The sequence below is a fragment of the Paralichthys olivaceus genome, chromosome 16 (genome assembly GCF_024713975.1).
Source record: "Paralichthys olivaceus isolate ysfri-2021 chromosome 16, ASM2471397v2, whole genome shotgun sequence".
Classification (NCBI taxonomy): domain Eukaryota; kingdom Metazoa; phylum Chordata; class Actinopteri; order Pleuronectiformes; family Paralichthyidae; genus Paralichthys; species Paralichthys olivaceus.
Window position 1 is genome coordinate 18,006,228 of NC_091108.1, and position 16,463 is coordinate 18,022,690.

The 16,463-nt window shown below is 42.0% G+C and overlaps 1 protein-coding gene across 3 annotated transcripts in view; it reads left to right on the top strand.

The window, feature by feature from the left end:
* LOC109637348 (cadherin-6) overlaps nt 1-16,463 on the top strand; it is a 187,719-nt gene that overhangs the window by 154,836 nt on the left and 16,420 nt on the right. For all 3 annotated transcript variants that reach the window (XM_069511024.1, XM_069511023.1, XM_069511025.1), the window contains 4 exons: nt 6,135-6,391; nt 8,640-8,776; nt 12,213-12,334; nt 15,891-16,008. In XM_069511024.1, coding sequence (XP_069367125.1) covers nt 6,135-6,391; nt 8,640-8,776; nt 12,213-12,334; nt 15,891-16,008 — 634 coding nt within the window. The remainder of the gene's footprint in view (nt 1-6,134; nt 6,392-8,639; nt 8,777-12,212; nt 12,335-15,890; nt 16,009-16,463) is intronic.

The following is a 16,463-nucleotide window of genomic DNA, read 5'->3' on the forward strand; positions in this document are numbered from 1 at the left end:
CTTTCTGTAACTGTGAAGATTTTCAACAGGGGAGGGCGATGATCTGTGCGCCCCCAGAGAAAGAGAAGGATTTCCGAGTGGAACAATTTGTGTTGCCACAGAGCTGGCCTTGACCCTGCTGGTCATCTCGCTGCTGTGGGCTGAATCTCTTTAACCACTGATCTGAGATGCTCTCTCTCTCTCCTCCCTCTCTCTCACTCGCACACACACATACCGATACACAGAATGGAGACACACACCTACACAAGTAAGCACCAATAAACCACACAGAGAGATATACAGAGACACACATCAATATTACACACTTGACCTTGCAGCTCTCTGTGTTTAAACTGTGTGGAATGAAGGAAAACAGCTGCGGTGGTGCTCGACGTCTTTACCTCAGTACGACGTGTCAGATGGGAGGTGGGTGGGAGACTGCATGAGCTGGGGGGGAGGGGGGGAGTTAATAGCAGATTAGGGATATATAGAGCCAAGAGAGGGAGCTGGAGGAAGGAGTTTGAAGATGAAGTTAAAATGAGACAGAGAGAATGCGTGATGACAAAATGGAACCAGGAGGAGGAAGAAGCAAACAGAGAGAATAAGACAGATGAAGACAAGGAAGAGTATGGATGATGATGTGCTGATTAGCGGGAGAGAGGAAGAGCACACGGTAGAGCCCCAGAAAGATGAGGGGTTAGGCGGGGACATGCGAGGAGAAAGCTGGGTCATTAAAAGCCTGCAAGACTGTGTGCCGACTGAAGCTGCCTGCTGCTTATCACTGCTTATTTACTGTCAGGCCCACATAGACCCCCAGCAATAAACAGATTTCCCTCCTTCTCCCCATTCTCCAATCCACTATCACCCCCCCAAACCCCCATCCCCCCATCCCCAAACCCCCCTTTCACATCATCTGCTGCTGTCTCTCTGCATTTCATTACTCTCTCCCTCTCTCTGATCTCCCCACCCATGTCCAAATATGCAGGGTGAGACACACAAGCATAAGCACGAGTAAACGCAAACACACACACACAGACACGCGCATGCACGCTATCTCACATTCGCTCCCTTGCCTCGTCCTCGCTCTGTTTTGTGTCTGGAGGCCATGTCAGACAGTGTGTGTTGTCTGTGGCTCTGACTCAGCTTAGGTCTGCCTCATTCACATTCACACACGTGCACACACACACGAAAAGACACATGGGAAGACACACATATATGCACACAAAGTCAGCCCCATGCTGACACACAAATGGACTATTCATTCATCCATTTGAAATAAATTTCCTCTTTCTCGTTTGTTCTACCTTTATTCTATTCCTTTTGTTCCCTGGTCAATCAGATCTGCTCCACTCCAGTTATTTACTAAATACATATTGCCGTAAATTATTGTACATATTGCTGCTAATAGATTTTTGATACAGCATGTGAACAAGGCCACAGTGTAAATAGCAGGTAATTGAGAGGTAATTACACTCTCCCTCTTGACATTGCTCTGCAGCAGTGCCCCCTAATGGCCACAGGGTAACCCCTAAAGCCAGTTGGAGCTTTCCCTGGGGGCTGCTAGTTAAGGTTTTTTTTAAATCAATCAGCCAATCAAAACCCAACCTGCCGCTACAGTGAGGAGCAATTGGAAGACAGAGAAAATCTTGTCCTCAGCTGATGGACACAGATACTTTAAATGTTAATCAGACACATGATGAATGAATAAAGGCCTCATGTGTTTACGTTGTTTGAGCTTTTATAACAACTAGTGCAGCAAAAAGAAAGTTTCATAACCAGGATAAAGCTTCGATTTCACAGCACCTCATTACACATGTAAGATGTATTTAATAGCATGTATATGACAAAGTGGGATCACGAAACGCAACGTAGAGTCACAACATCATTAATGCGAATCCGGCAGTATCCCGATTCAGGACGTTCTCTTTTGAGGTCGTTTTTTGGGGTGCTGTGAGGTGTGTAAGCCTGCTATTTGTGCAGCTTTCACTCCTCTTACCTGGGGGACAAGCCAACTCGCACATGTGTCAGTTTGCCGTTATTATTTCCATATGCTCTCACTTAAAAACGGCTGGCTAATCCTCGGTCACACGCCAGCAGCGCGCACAGGATTATCTGTGTTTGTTTTCTCACGCGGAGGAGAGATTGTGCTAATCTCCTTTGAGGGAAAACGAGAGAGAGAGAGATGGAGAGAGAAAAAGAGGAAGAGAGAGAGAGAGAAACCAATGTCTTGCTCATACATTGAGGAAAAAGGAAGACACAGGACAGGCAGGAGACAAGAGACAGAGGGAAGGAAAAGCAGCAGAGGAAGAACAAAGTCAAAAGGGAGATTTAGACGAGTCTTTGTTCTCCCATCTCTGTAGTTGTGCTTGTTGGCAGAAATGTCCAAAGCTGCATTTATCATCAGACAAATGTGATGTATGATCTTGATTTAGAATGCACAAAATCAAGAAAGATCTCAAGCTGCCAAGGACAGCGGGATGCTGAGCACAGACGCGAGCATGCACGTCACAGACCACAAGGATATGCACTTGATTTCACATACATTTACAGAATATTTATTTTCCATCAATAACAGAAAACGGTCTCACCCTGCAGTAATGTACACGCACTGTAAAGCGTCCACATGCCCCTTCTTCCTCTTCCTCGGTCGAGCATGTACGCCTATGGGTTTGCCTCTTTGACATGTATTATGTATCGCCAGTCTAGCATGCAGGTTAGCTAATTCATTTCCGCTAACTGTGAAGCAAATTTAAAAGGGAAATTCTATAGAGTCATTTGAATTTCAAAAAGGACTGTGGGAGCACTGCATCACAGGACAGGAGCAGGTAGAGCATGTGGTGTGTGTGTAGGAGGAGGGCAACGTTAAATAGAGAGAAGGGAGTTTGTATGAATGTATGTATGTTCAGGGACTGCAGCCAATGATTATTTTCAATTAATCTGTTAATCATGATTAGAAGACGAATGGTTTATGTCAGTAAAAGGTCAGAAATTGGTAGAAACTGGCTGTCACCAATTTCCACAGCTCTAGATTATGAATAAGCAAATCCTAACATTTGAGAAGCTGGAACTAGTGAATTTTTTTGAATTTAAATGTTTAATCAATGGACAAACAAGCCAAGCAAATAATCACCTGTGATTTAAGCACCTGCATACATACTTTTTCAGAATTTGGCAGAAAAGTGCGAAAGAAAAGGTGGAAGACATTTGCAAGAAGAGAGTGTGGTTAAAGAGCAGCTTAACACTAAATCCACTTGACAAAGGAGGAATAGAGTTCTGCAAGTCTCCAACTGATCTGAAAGGCAGATGCTCTTCAATGAGTCAGATAGAAGTACAAATAAACATGATACCTAAAGTCTGACTATCATGGAAGAATGATACTTTAGTCAGTACACTCACATGAGTACACTGTGTATGCATTGCATCAATTCCAACAGGGTAGTGTTGTCCTAAAATTATCAGATGACAATAGCAACTTTTTACCATAATTGTTGCTTAGCACAAATATGCGCCGGCTGCTTTTGTTCACTTGACTTGATAATAAACATTCTACTTTCTTGAGTGTATGTCATGCAACACGCCACCACAGCAATGACATGTCTGCCTTCATCAGTTTCCATTTTTTTGACAAATTTGTCGGTAGGGATGCCACGTTGGGAAATTTTCCCAATGGGTAATAAACTTGTGACAACTGTGGTGTTGCGTTGCTCTTGGTGTGTGCATGTGCAACATCAGCATGAGGAAGCAGAGCGCGTGCGAGCAGCATTCACATCGAGAAAAACACCAAAACATACATAAAGCAGAAGAACCCACCGGACCGCCGTGTGATAAGTGCTTTCTGTAAGGGCGGATGAGGGAGAAAGATGATTGTATGTGCTGTGGTTTGTCAGCACTCACACTCTGGAAAAGAAGTGAAGAAAAAAGATGGGTGGAGGCTGGAGGGACGGGTGATGGAGTGTATGAGGTAAAGAAGGAAGGGGAGTGGAGTGATGGAGTGCAGGGTGGAGGTAGGGTGGGGGGGTGATGAGTGTGTGCTCATAGTGTAAGTGACACCTCTCCTTCTCAGACAGATTGTCTCTCTTTCTCTCTCTCTCTCTCTCTCTCTCTCTGTCTCTCTGTAATAGGGACCACGTCAGAGAACGTTTCTCCCTGTCTACCCAGCTAACACCCCCCCGTCTGCACTCAAACACGTAGTCTCCCAATCTCTGTATCTCCATCCTCCTTGACAGTGCCTCCTGTGTATTTATTTTTCCCGCTGAGATATTCTCCCAAATTGGTCGCATTTTCATGTCTTTCATTCGCCCTTTTTCTCTGCATAATTTTTAATCAATCTTCACCTCTTTCTAAAACTGCAGATTTTTTGTGAAGCAGTTTACTTTGGTTGAGAGCTCAAGGAGAGGGAAGAAAAGAGAGGGAGAAGAGAAAGGGAGAGGAAAGGAAGAGAGGGAGGGGGGGGATGAGTGAGAGGATATCAATATTCCTACATGCTGCTGGGATTTTTAAAATGATTTTTTCTTTCCATTTGTATCCGACAGCGAGTATTCTGCATAGCCAGACTATGTGTATCCTCTGTCCAACATGGGTTTCTGTGCCAATCACACCGAGTTGATTCATATGCACATTAAGGACTTGCACGTCCTGACGGAGGATCTGAGGACCCATCAGCTCAAAAGAACCACTTGCACTCGCACACGAGCCCACACACACACACACACACACACACACACACACACACACACTCACACACCTCAAACAGGTTTTCTGAACTAGACCCACACATCTTGCTTTCTCTAGATTTAATCAACAGCAGGTGAATGTCGGGGTGTGTTTGTGTGTGAGACAGTGGATGTAGTGTGTGTGATTACCTGCGTGCGTGCCTCTGCCCTCACTAACAATCATTTCAGGCAAACATGATCAGAGGCTATCTCATTGCTTCAGAGCCGGCTCGCTGGTGAGAGCGCGGCACGCAATCACACGGACACCTCAGACAAATAGGCTTCATAACTTCTCTGTAACAAACAATCTCTGGGGCCTGGGCCCCTATCCCAAATGAAATCTCTTCTACCTGTGTAGATGCGAGGATACAAAAGGATTTTTTTAACGCTCCTCATAGCTAGGTGAGAGTCTCTATGGTGATAGTAGAGTTGCCATGGTGATGGAGATGGTGTAAAACACAGAGTGTGGTTTTGTTTCATAATATCAAAAGGTATTGTTTGTGGAAATGATTTGTCAGCGGAGTGTACAACCTGCCCTGTGTCTGAAAGCAAACCGAGGATCCACACTGGGGATTCTCAAAAACACGTTTGTCCAAGTTTCACTCCCACAAGTTCTGAGATGACCCCCACCAGCATAACTTTACACACTACCTGCCAGGTACCCACTGGTCAACACCGCAGCACCAAACGATGCTGAAGCTCGATAAAATGTTCAGTGCGACTACCTGAAGCACCACCTGCTCACATCCATCTGTGCTGTGTGCAGAAAGCAGCGCTAACCTCATCCAACTCCCTCGAATGCATCATCATCATCCAACGTCCTGGCAGCAAAGACACTGCAGCCACATATCCTCGAGTCTGAGAATCTCAAGAACCACCCCTGCGTCAATGTCAAACCATGGCCCCGACACGTAGTTTCTTCAGTGCGGAGCTTTCGAGAAATCCTTTCAACTCTTTGAGCATCAGGAATCTCATTGGCAATGCTGTAACATCAACACCTCATGAATGTCTTTTCATTTTTCTTCACACAAAACCCCACCATCCAAGCTTCTGTGCACAACAACTTTCAAAGTATCACTTCAAAAATCCCAACTTCACAACATTCATGGTAACCATGGTATTATTTACTCCAATTCCTCCACTGATTTTAGATGTGACCATTCTCCAGCCTCTGAGAGCTGTTATCTTTTGGAATAATTCATTATTTGTCATCGCGCTGCTTTTGATATGTAATAGCAGTCAGCTGTGGAAATTGCACTGTGAGAATTGGACCTAATGAAAGGATCTGATATTCATATCTGTGACATTTGAATAATCTCTTGCTAATTAAATGTGTCATCATTACTCATTTCACAGTAGGTGTATATTTAAGCCTTGAATGATTATCAACTTCTACATTATGTTTTTTAAAATATCATCACCCTTCTCTGTTGTCCTCCCCAGGCTGTAGACTACGAGAGCCGAAGCTCCTACTCTTTCTCTGTAGAGGTCCTCAACCCCATAGTGGACCCTCGCTTCCTGCGTCGAGGCCCCTTCAAGGACCGGGCCTCCATTCGAGTAGCAGTCCTGGATGCAGACGAGCCACCGAAGTTCTCCCGGACGAGATATCACATGGATGTTTCGGAGAACTGTCCGCCAGCCTGCACTGTGGGCCGGGTCAGCGCTGTAGACCCTGATACTGGACTCACCAATAATATCAGGTGAAGTGATAAGACTCTTTCCTTATATGAAATACTGATTTACTAAGTGTAGGTGCTGTAGCTACAGAGACATTGACACAGAGAAAGTGTTGAAGTTAAAAGATTCTTAAAATAGTAACAGATATGTTATATATATATTGTATATAGATATATAAGGTGCAGGAACTAAATTTTACAGCTTTCTATGGTGATCATTAATCACTGTTACTGATAAATATTTAAATACTCATGCTCACTGTTTGGACAATCAAAAGGGAAAACACAATATCTAATATTTCATTTGTATGAATGTTTTTCTTGAGCTCTCTTTCACATTTGATCCAAGTCAGTAAATTCATCTTTGATAAAAAACACATATACATAAATAATAATACATAAATATTTGATGACAGGTTGATTAAACCTGTCATCACATATTAAACATCAAATCATGCCAATTCCATTGGAGTCAAAGTCTGTATAGTTATGAGTTATTGGTGTGCAAGCTTGGCTAGTTAATATTTAGCAGACTCGTTTTATGTTCCTTTTATTTTTTTCTGTCCATTATGATTCCATTGTTTGTGTAAAGCTAACCTACTGCTGACTGTAGCTTAATAGTTAGCATACACATCAAAGATGGACGATATGCCAGAGATTCTCTTTACCCCCTTAGTGTCTGGCTGCAGTATAGGTCATAAACCCAACCTCCTCCATGTTGGTGGAACGGGACATGGACCCAAATTAAAATGAAAGTGCACATTAAATGCATTTCTCTCAAATACAATTTTGTTTAGGGAATGGAGCTACAGGATTGAGGTCCTACCGATGCAACTACCTGACCAAGCAAAACTCAATCTCAGCCTTCAATCATGACAGGCAGTGGTTATTACAGACAAATACATGGACAGAAGCCATCTTTTGGAAAAACATATGTCCCATATGCTAACAAGGAGGGGACATTCATTGTACCTTGCCAAATATGTTTTTGCTTCCTTGTTGGGAAGTTGTCATGTCGTCCATCTTTGTGAATACTCTGGTATGGGCATGAGAGTGGGATAAATCTAACTATCCAAAAGAACCCTAATGAGAGACTATATGTGAATAGTAAAAGTCAAATTTTGTTGAAATATAAGAGTCAAATGTTTTTACAAAAAGAATTTTAGATAGTGATATTTTTCACTCCATGAATTATAAAATACTGTCTGTGGCCATAAAAAAATAAGTTTTCACCATGTTTTTAGGAATGAAATGTTTTATAAATCAGGGTGTGAATTATATCTGAACATATCCCTGGAAGTGCAAAGAGATTTCTGGCTCAGATAATATAAGAAAGAAAACTCATTTTGAGAAAATTCCCTTTAATAATGTGCATTTTAATTGCAATCTACAAACAGACAATGTTGTGTAAACTAAAGACATAAATGTGTATTTTGGACATTTTCTTTTCATTGGTCTGCCTGAAGACAAGGTATTGAAGCAAAATATCCCCTGAAATGCATTCCAGGCTACTTTTGGAGTCTTGCTATTTTATTCATTGTTTATTAAGTGTGCTGTTTTTATCAATCAATACTGACTTAAGTTTTTTTTCTTTTTTACTGCAAAATGAAAATCAGGCATTTAATGATCCTGAGTTAATGTTCTGAGTTTATCTAGTTTTAGAAGAGAGATTACACATTCTAGGTCTGAACGTTTGTCAGCCTGGGACATGTCGTTTTTAGATGGAAATGCAAACCCAGCTCTTCAACTAAAACAAACAGGACACGGCAAATAAGAGCTAACCAAATAAATACAAACTAACCAAATGCCCACTCAGTGTTCCCCTGAGTCAGTTCTCAACAACACAAGCTTGTAGGCTTGTGGTAGCTTTTGTCTCACATAGTTCAACAAGGGTGGCAAAATTCTGTCTGTAACAATCACAGAAATCATGCCCCAATTAGCACAGGCAAGAGTGTGGAGCAGAATGATAGTTGGTATATTCTTGGAGATATTTAGATAATCAGTGGCACTTCAAAAGAGCTCCTATCAGCAGCGATAATCTCCCTATATTAATTCTTTGGCCATTTAAATGCAGAATTTCTTATCTGTCCCTCGCACATTTGCAATGTGTGCTTCTTTCACTCCGCACCCCACTGCCCCCTCTGTCGTCTTCTTCCCTTCCACTCTTTCTTTTTACACATCTCTCCTCCTCTTCCTCAATTCACTATGTTCAACTTCCCTCTCTCTACATATTTATCTTTTGCCTCGTTCCACCCTGTTTCCTCTCCTCCAGGTTCTCCATTGATCCACAGTCAGACCCAGAGGCTCTGTTTCGCATCACCCCAGACACCGGCCTCATCACCACCGCCACGGAGCTGGACCGAGAACGCGAGCACTGGCACAACATCACGGTCATTGCGACACAGAGAGGTCAGAGGTCCCACTTTGTGCACCATATTAACACTGAGGCATCATCAGACAAGTTCTTTTATTTAGAGCTAAAACTCCTCAATGAGACATTTAGCACCTCTGCCCCCACTGAGTTTAAACTGTGTTTTGTTTGGTGTCTGAAAAGCACAGTATCCAGTCTGTGATGCGGTTCACTAAGCAGCTTAGCTCTCAAGTCATCAAGCCGGGAGGGGAATGTTGTCTGGCACCATAAATAGTTGGTTACAGCTCTTCCTGAGAATCAATTGATCTATATTGTGTGAGTTATCTGATGCTGCGAAAGATTTGTTCTCATAAGGATTCGAGTGGAAACCAGGAATTAAAGCAGCAAATCAAGGACAGGCTTTGCTTTACAGGGGCACTGTAATTGCAAAAGAGAGTAGTAAACAGCGTCAAGTAACGATACACAGTCATGGGTCCATTTAGCAGCTGTTCTGGAGCTTTTTATCATGATCAGTGGAGATGGTTTTGTTAACTTCTGTTTAGACTTTTGTGACCCGCTTAAGTAAAACCCTATAAATGATGTGAATGATGTGGCTCTATAAGTGGACAGTGGCAGTTGGGAGAAGGTGGTGAGTATATTCTACAGTGTCAGAATGAGAAATAAAACATTATTTATAGCATAATAATAACAGTGGTGCTACTTTATAATGTTGTTAATGTCTCCAAATCCCATGAAAAAGTAAAACAATGCACAAATGCAACCACAAGTTCTTACTTACTTATGTTTGTCTAGACTTGGTAAGTGTGGGGACATATACATTACATATTACATCTGCTGTTATTTTAATCTGTTTAGCATTTATTTTTTATTCTGCTAATAATAGCTGTATTTATGTACCAGTGTGCACTCAGCACCTGCAGTCATATCCAAAGCCCACTTTTGTAGTACTCAAACTTTATATATTTTGCAATTAGCCTAACATTTTATTGATAGTTACATTAAGGGCACTTTAACATCTACTTTGTCGGCTCCAAATCTTTAGACTTTTCAGTTTAGTTCAAACCAAAATAAAAGGTGTGAGAGACGGCTAAGACCAACGAACCGTTATGCAGTCCAACCAAAATAGTTTGCGTAGTTGCGGAACAAGATGACAGCAGGCTGAGGTATGTCGTACAAAATGATTTAGTGTGCTGCCTAAATTGCAATGAACTTCCAAAACTAACGGCTCAAATGTAAACAGTGTAACAAAGACATGAACCTTGGTTCAGACTTTCAGTTGTGAAAAAGACTTAAAAGTAACACTGAACTTTTTTGTAATCACTCATTTTAATTTTAGAACTGACAGAAATCAACAAACAAAGAATAACAGTGCAGCACATAAAGCAGGAATCTGCTGTAGATATTTTTTAAAGTTAGTTCAAAGTAGCAATAATAACTGAAGATAAGAGCCAGTTATTCAAATGGTGGCCTGAAAAAGAAAAACACCCAAATCCTCACGGTCAAATTATCTCCTCTAATTTGCTGGCCTGCACCGGGTCTTATAACTGGGCATGGAGGAGTGTGGGAGGGGGGGAAAGCCCCTCTCTTAAGGTGGTCCTGACCATGCCTGTGCAGTGGCAGGCTTGGCCCGGTGAAGATGCACAGTTGTTGACTCAACTGGTAGGACGCCATCCAACATTCACTAACATTGAACTTGGACCTGCAGTATTACTTCCCAAGCCCATTGGTTCTTCACTATCATCAATATTTAGGACAGCCAAATAAAATCCTTAAACTGCTGGGCACAGGTTATTTGCTTTAGGGATTGGATGTGGTTATCTTGTGAGTGTTTACAGCAGAGGGACAGTTTATGGGAGACTGACCCAAAATAAACTTCATTCTCCCAGTGCAGCATGATGATGTGCTTTAGGACAACAATGGAGGTCACTTGCTGAATATATTGTTATTTTCTTTCATCTGTCGACCATGGAAGATATTAAATATCACCAGATCACGTACCTTTAAACTGCCCTTCAGCTTGGATCGTGATTGGTTGACAAGGAAGGTCTTGGTTGTGTATTCATGCGCCCAAAACAATCTGTCTTTAACCTTACCTGACAGGCACTTCTTATTGCTCTGCAAATTATGACTCTCTGAGGGGAAAGTGGAAGTTGTGTGATGGTTTTTTAGCATCTGACTTTGACAACAAAGGTCACAGTGTTTGCATCTTCTTCCCCACCTTTAAACTGAAATCCTAATCTTTACTTTATCTCTACAGTAAAGATTCTCAAAGGTCATATGTATTTCTGATGGTATGACAAAACCTCTTGCTAAGTTTGAATATGTGTTTCATCAGGTGACAAACTACTATTTTGATGAGCGCCCAGCCCTTAAAAAAGTCAAACTGATTGGTGTAGAAAGTATTGTTGGAGAATGCTGTGGAGTGCTCCGCCCTGTGCAATGCAGAGAAGTTGTTTTCTGTGCCAAGGTTCGTTCTGGACAAAGTTAATCTTTAGGTGAAATCTACTCTGGGCTCCTTGTGGCAGCAGTGTTTGCAGGGCTGTAGAGGCAGCGCAGTGAGTGCCTGTCTCCAATAATGAGCTCCATCTAATAAACAGACTGTTGGAGACTGTGTTGACACAAAGCACAGTAGGAGATCTGCCATGGCCACAGGCAGGTCAGCTCAACCAGTGGCATTACAGCAAGAGCTCATTTTCCGCTTTTCAGGGATGGGAACCAGCCGCTGTCATCCATGACACAGTGTTACCGCTCTAGTTTTCTGAACGTGGTGTGTATGTGTGTGTGTGTGTTGCAGAAAGTGTCACCCAGGCTTTGTTGCAGGGTTGCCTGCTCAGATAAATGAGTGAGGATGGTGCTTGTGAGCCCGGATTGTGTCCTTCGCAGGAGTAACTCGAAATCGTAATCATGAATGTTCAGCTCAGACTATGTCTCCATGCGTTTCAAGAGTGCCTGTGAGAACTTCATGTTCAACTGTGTGGTATATCCAAGTGAATGGGGTGTGTGTGTGCACTCTTGTGTAACTGTATGCAGACTGACTGCACTCTATATTCCTCCTATGCTAGCTCTCTTTCTCAGAAATACTCACACACACTTGAGTCTTGGCTAAGCATGGCCGTGTTTGATGTGGAAAAATTTGCGTGCTATAGAGGTATCAGTTGTTCTCCAGCTGGGAGCCTGTGAGATGCAACACAGGCCAAATGAATCCAAACGTACGCCTGTATATTTAGCCAGTTGTGTGCTCGCTAATGTGATCTGAGTGCTGTTGAAGCTTTTGAACAAAGGCTGAAATGCTTGATTTCACCTATGAGGACAATTTAATGGAATTAATCGAGGGTAAAAACTTGCAGACTGGTGGGTTTGTTGGGGGGTGATTTGTATTCATATTGTTTTTTATATAATTTTCCATGTAGCTGTGCAGTGTGCATCTTTAATCACTATTGTTTTTACATATTTCTCTCTGATGGGCCTTTTCAGACAATCCCAGCCAGGTGTCCAGAGTTCTGGTTGCAATAGAGACATTAGACCTGAATGACAACGCACCCGAGCTGGACAGACAATACACAACAGCCATGTGTGACTCATCCTCCATTGGGCAGGTCAGTATTATAAGCTGTAATGTTTATGTTTGATGTCAATGTTTAAATGGACAGCAATCTTCTAACTAATGACCTTATTCTGAATAAGACGTAACGTCTATTAAGATCTAGGGAGTTGCAGATTGTAATTTTCCATTCATATTCCTGATAACATGTTACAGAGCGGAGTCTGATTATAACTCAAGTTAACATTCCACCCTGCTACTGGTTTACAATCGAACCCAGGGCAGATATCATCAAGCCTCTCTTCCAGACCCTCTTACTGCTATGCACTTAACTCTGGTATCAACAAGCGAAACATACAAACATTACAACTTACACATAACAGGCTTTAAAGCCTCAAACAGTCAGGCTGCTTCCTACATCAGATCATCTAACCCCCTATGAGCCTGATCGTTGCCTGTGATCCTACTGCAGGGCCCTATACTAACACACAATTCTAGTGTATGGCTCATTCTTGTTACAGTTGTAACAATTTTTTTTGTATTTTATCTTGTTACATTCTATATTTTGGACTTTCTTATGTATCTGGTTTATTATAAAGCACTTTGTAACTTGGTTTTGAAAGGTGCTATTTTAATAGATATATTATTATTATTATAAGCAGTTTCAAACTGACCTATGTCTATGTCACAAAATGTTGTGAAAACTCCAATAGGACATTATAATGAGATTTACATGTATACATGTCAACATTATGTCTTAATTTGATGATGGCTTATTCTTAGTATGATCTTATTCAGGTTAATATGCTGAGAAAACACTGTTTACATGTCAGTGTCTTCTTCAGAGTATTGTTTTAATAGGGTTAATATAAGAACATTGGTGTATTGTTTCCTTGAAGAATTCAAAAACAAGGATTTTAAGCCCCTATGTGTAAGAAAGAAATTTGGCATAAATCCAGGAAACAACATTTGTGTTTTGTCTTGGGGTGATAATGAATGAGTGTTCCAGGTATTTTCAGTGCTTGCAGAGAGTGCTTATAATGTTGTGATTGGACAAGCAGATGTGCTGTCAAATCTCAATAAAGGCAACTACAACAAACTCTGACCCCCATTTTACTGCTGCATCTGTATCAACCAGGATAACAAAGACTTAAAAGAGGAACAATAGAGGACAAACAAAGAAATCCAGGCTCTCATTGATATTTGGGCTGAGGTGGATATATACACAGGCAGCTGGAGTCAGTCATTTCAAAACAAAAGGTGCACCAGATGATTTTACTGCCTCTGGCAGGAATTGTGGTATCAACATGCAGCCAAACAGTGGGGAGAAGACAGTAAGAAGCTGAATAAGGATGAGAGAAAATCATAATATATGCAGTGCAGCTAACTGAAAAATTATCAGGGGGTTTGATGCTTCGGACAACATCTTGGGCCAGTGACCGACTTGAGCTGGCCCCAGCAGCTCCACCGACTCAGTAACGTGAAAGAAAAATCAATAATATCCACAGGACATCTTTTATTATTGTCGGTCCAGCAAATGTTTGCTCCACTCACCAACCAAGCAGCACATTCTGTGTTCTGTGACTCAGTCCATGCTGTAACATCCATGTTTATGAAATACAATGGGTTGGCAATGAAAAAATTAGTACCAGAGCCTCACAAGGCTCTTAAAAGTTTAGTTTATTGGAAGCCTTGAGTTATGGGTTGTTAAATTCCTCAACTGGAAAAGCATTGGATGTGTTTTGTTTTTTTTAGTTGGACCATTCATCTCCCCGTGATGCATACAGGGTGGTGGGGGTGGTGCTGGAAAGGGTGACCAGCATGCATTGCTGTCTCTTCTGACCATTGGATATGGCATAAGTTGGGGTGGAAATATGTTTTTAACCTTACAAGAAACATCTTTGGACTGTAATGTCGGTACAGACCATAGTTTGTTAATATAGATGGACGGAGATTCTCCACTTCCTCCCACATATCCAGCAAAAAACCGAAAATGTCCAAATGCTGCCATCTTGCACCAAAGACCTCATTTGGAGCCAGAATCCTACAGTGATTGTAGTTGTGGTACTGAATGCTTGACAAATCGCAGTTCAATCATGACATTACACCCCATTTTTATTCCATCAGTGTGATAAGAACTACCCAAATGACAGAAACCATCTTTGAGAAGAATTTATTTGACGTGTACTTTGACTTTTTAATTCGACCCATGTCCCTTTCAGTCATATATGAGCTTGTACAAATCATATAATTGCAATATGGTCAATCAGTCAACACATCGTTATTTTGCCCTTCAAGGGATTAGATTAGAGGTTTGTACTATCAGTCATGAAGAGTCCAATTCATTTACTTAGTACTGAATAGTGACGTCTTCCATAAAGAAGCCCTGGGTGCTTCAAAGTTGCCTCCATTCAAATAAGGAAGCCTGGTATTCAAAACTGTGCCCATTCAAGTATGTAGAGCATGTGGAGTACAGTAGTACAAAGCTCCATCAATTCACATATGGCAGCATGCAGCTACAGCTTGCCCATTCACAATGGAGGCAGGTGAATACTCAATGGCCTGTTATCACGACGCAGCAGCTATTCACATTGTAATTAAACTCGAGCCTCCTCTCAGACGGTCTGCCTCCTTCCTAACGTCCTTCATGCTTTATTTGTGTTCATCCTGGTGTTCTTACTTGATCCTATCTCCGTTATAGAAATCGTTCACTCCATCTCTCCCTGGAAACCATCCTTTGCTTTCTTTCTCTCAGTTTTTTTTCCTCCATCTTCAGTATTTCATGCTGGCTCCATCACCGTAATTTGGTGTCTTGGCCCATCTGTTGTTTTTGCTGGTGTTCTCATTGCTCCGCTTGTGTCTTTGTTGTTTTGCCACTAAATCTGTGATTCTATGGCAACGACGTTGATTTGTTTTTTCCCTGTGATGTTTGTGTATGTGTATACTGCGAGTGTGTGCAAGAGCGGGAGACAGTGCAAGAAAGAGCGATTATAATGTCTCTTCAGCATGTTGGGGTTGGGTATGCGTGTCTCCGTGTGACAAGTCGTTAGGAAAAAAGCACGTTTGAATGCTCGCACGAGGCAACAGATAGCATAATGTGACTGTACATAACAAATCTTCTCAAAGCCGAGAGACATTGACTAACTAAGAGAGAATGCAGCACCCTTCATCCTCACTTTCAGTCTCGTAACCGGCACTCGAAAGCATTTCTAAAAGGACGGCTTGTGTAATGACGACTGGAATTTTTCATTAAAAACAAATTACCCATCAGCTTAGGCAGAGGGAGATTTTCTCTCAGATTAATTCAACTGCGATTGCTACCCCAGACTTGTGCAGATGCTATTACTAAATTGAAAGCCACACTGTGTTTGTTAAAGGCAGCTCACGTCAGACACTTATTTATGTGGTGCGAGTATCACAGTTCACTTGTGCCTCTATACTAATAGTTTGGCTGATTTTGATTCCTGCTAATGGTTTGTAGCTTAAAGCACTCTCTGTGTAAGTGTTCTTCTTTTTCTCTTGTCTCTGTGCTTCCTACACCTCCACCCGCACATGTATATCAGACGTCCCCTCACCCAATCTCCTCTTCTCTCTCTATCTCCTCGTTTCAGGTGGTGCAGGTGTTGCGGGCGATTGATAGAGATGAGGGAGGGAATGACAGCACCGTGTATTTCAGCATCCCTCCGGAGTCCAGCACCGCTCTCAACTTCAGCGTCAGGGACAGTGGTGGTAGGCACTCAATCTTTCCCTCCCTCTGTATTTCTCTTAATTCCCTTTTTTTCCTGTCTTTCTGTTTTTTGTTCCCTTGGCAGGCACACACTGTTTTTTCCCTACTTTTTTAAGGCTCTTAATCCCGCACTTTCTTTCCGCCTTTCTCTTTCCATCTTCGTCTTTTCTACCATTCTGTCTTTCCTTTACCCTCCTTTAAAACCCTCTCCCTCTCTGTCCACTCCCACCTCCTTTTTTTCTGTCTCTGCCTCTCTCTTCCACCATCCATCTCCCAACTCTGGTGGCCCCATTGTTTTGCTTTGTTATTCTCCTCTCTTTTGTTCGTCCCTCTTGTTTGCCTTCCCATATCCTTTACATCCATCTTCTCCTACCAGCTACCACATATACTTACTGTTTGCACTGAAAAGCTTTTGAAGAAATCACTGCTGCTTCTTTTAATTTCCTTCAAGCAAATT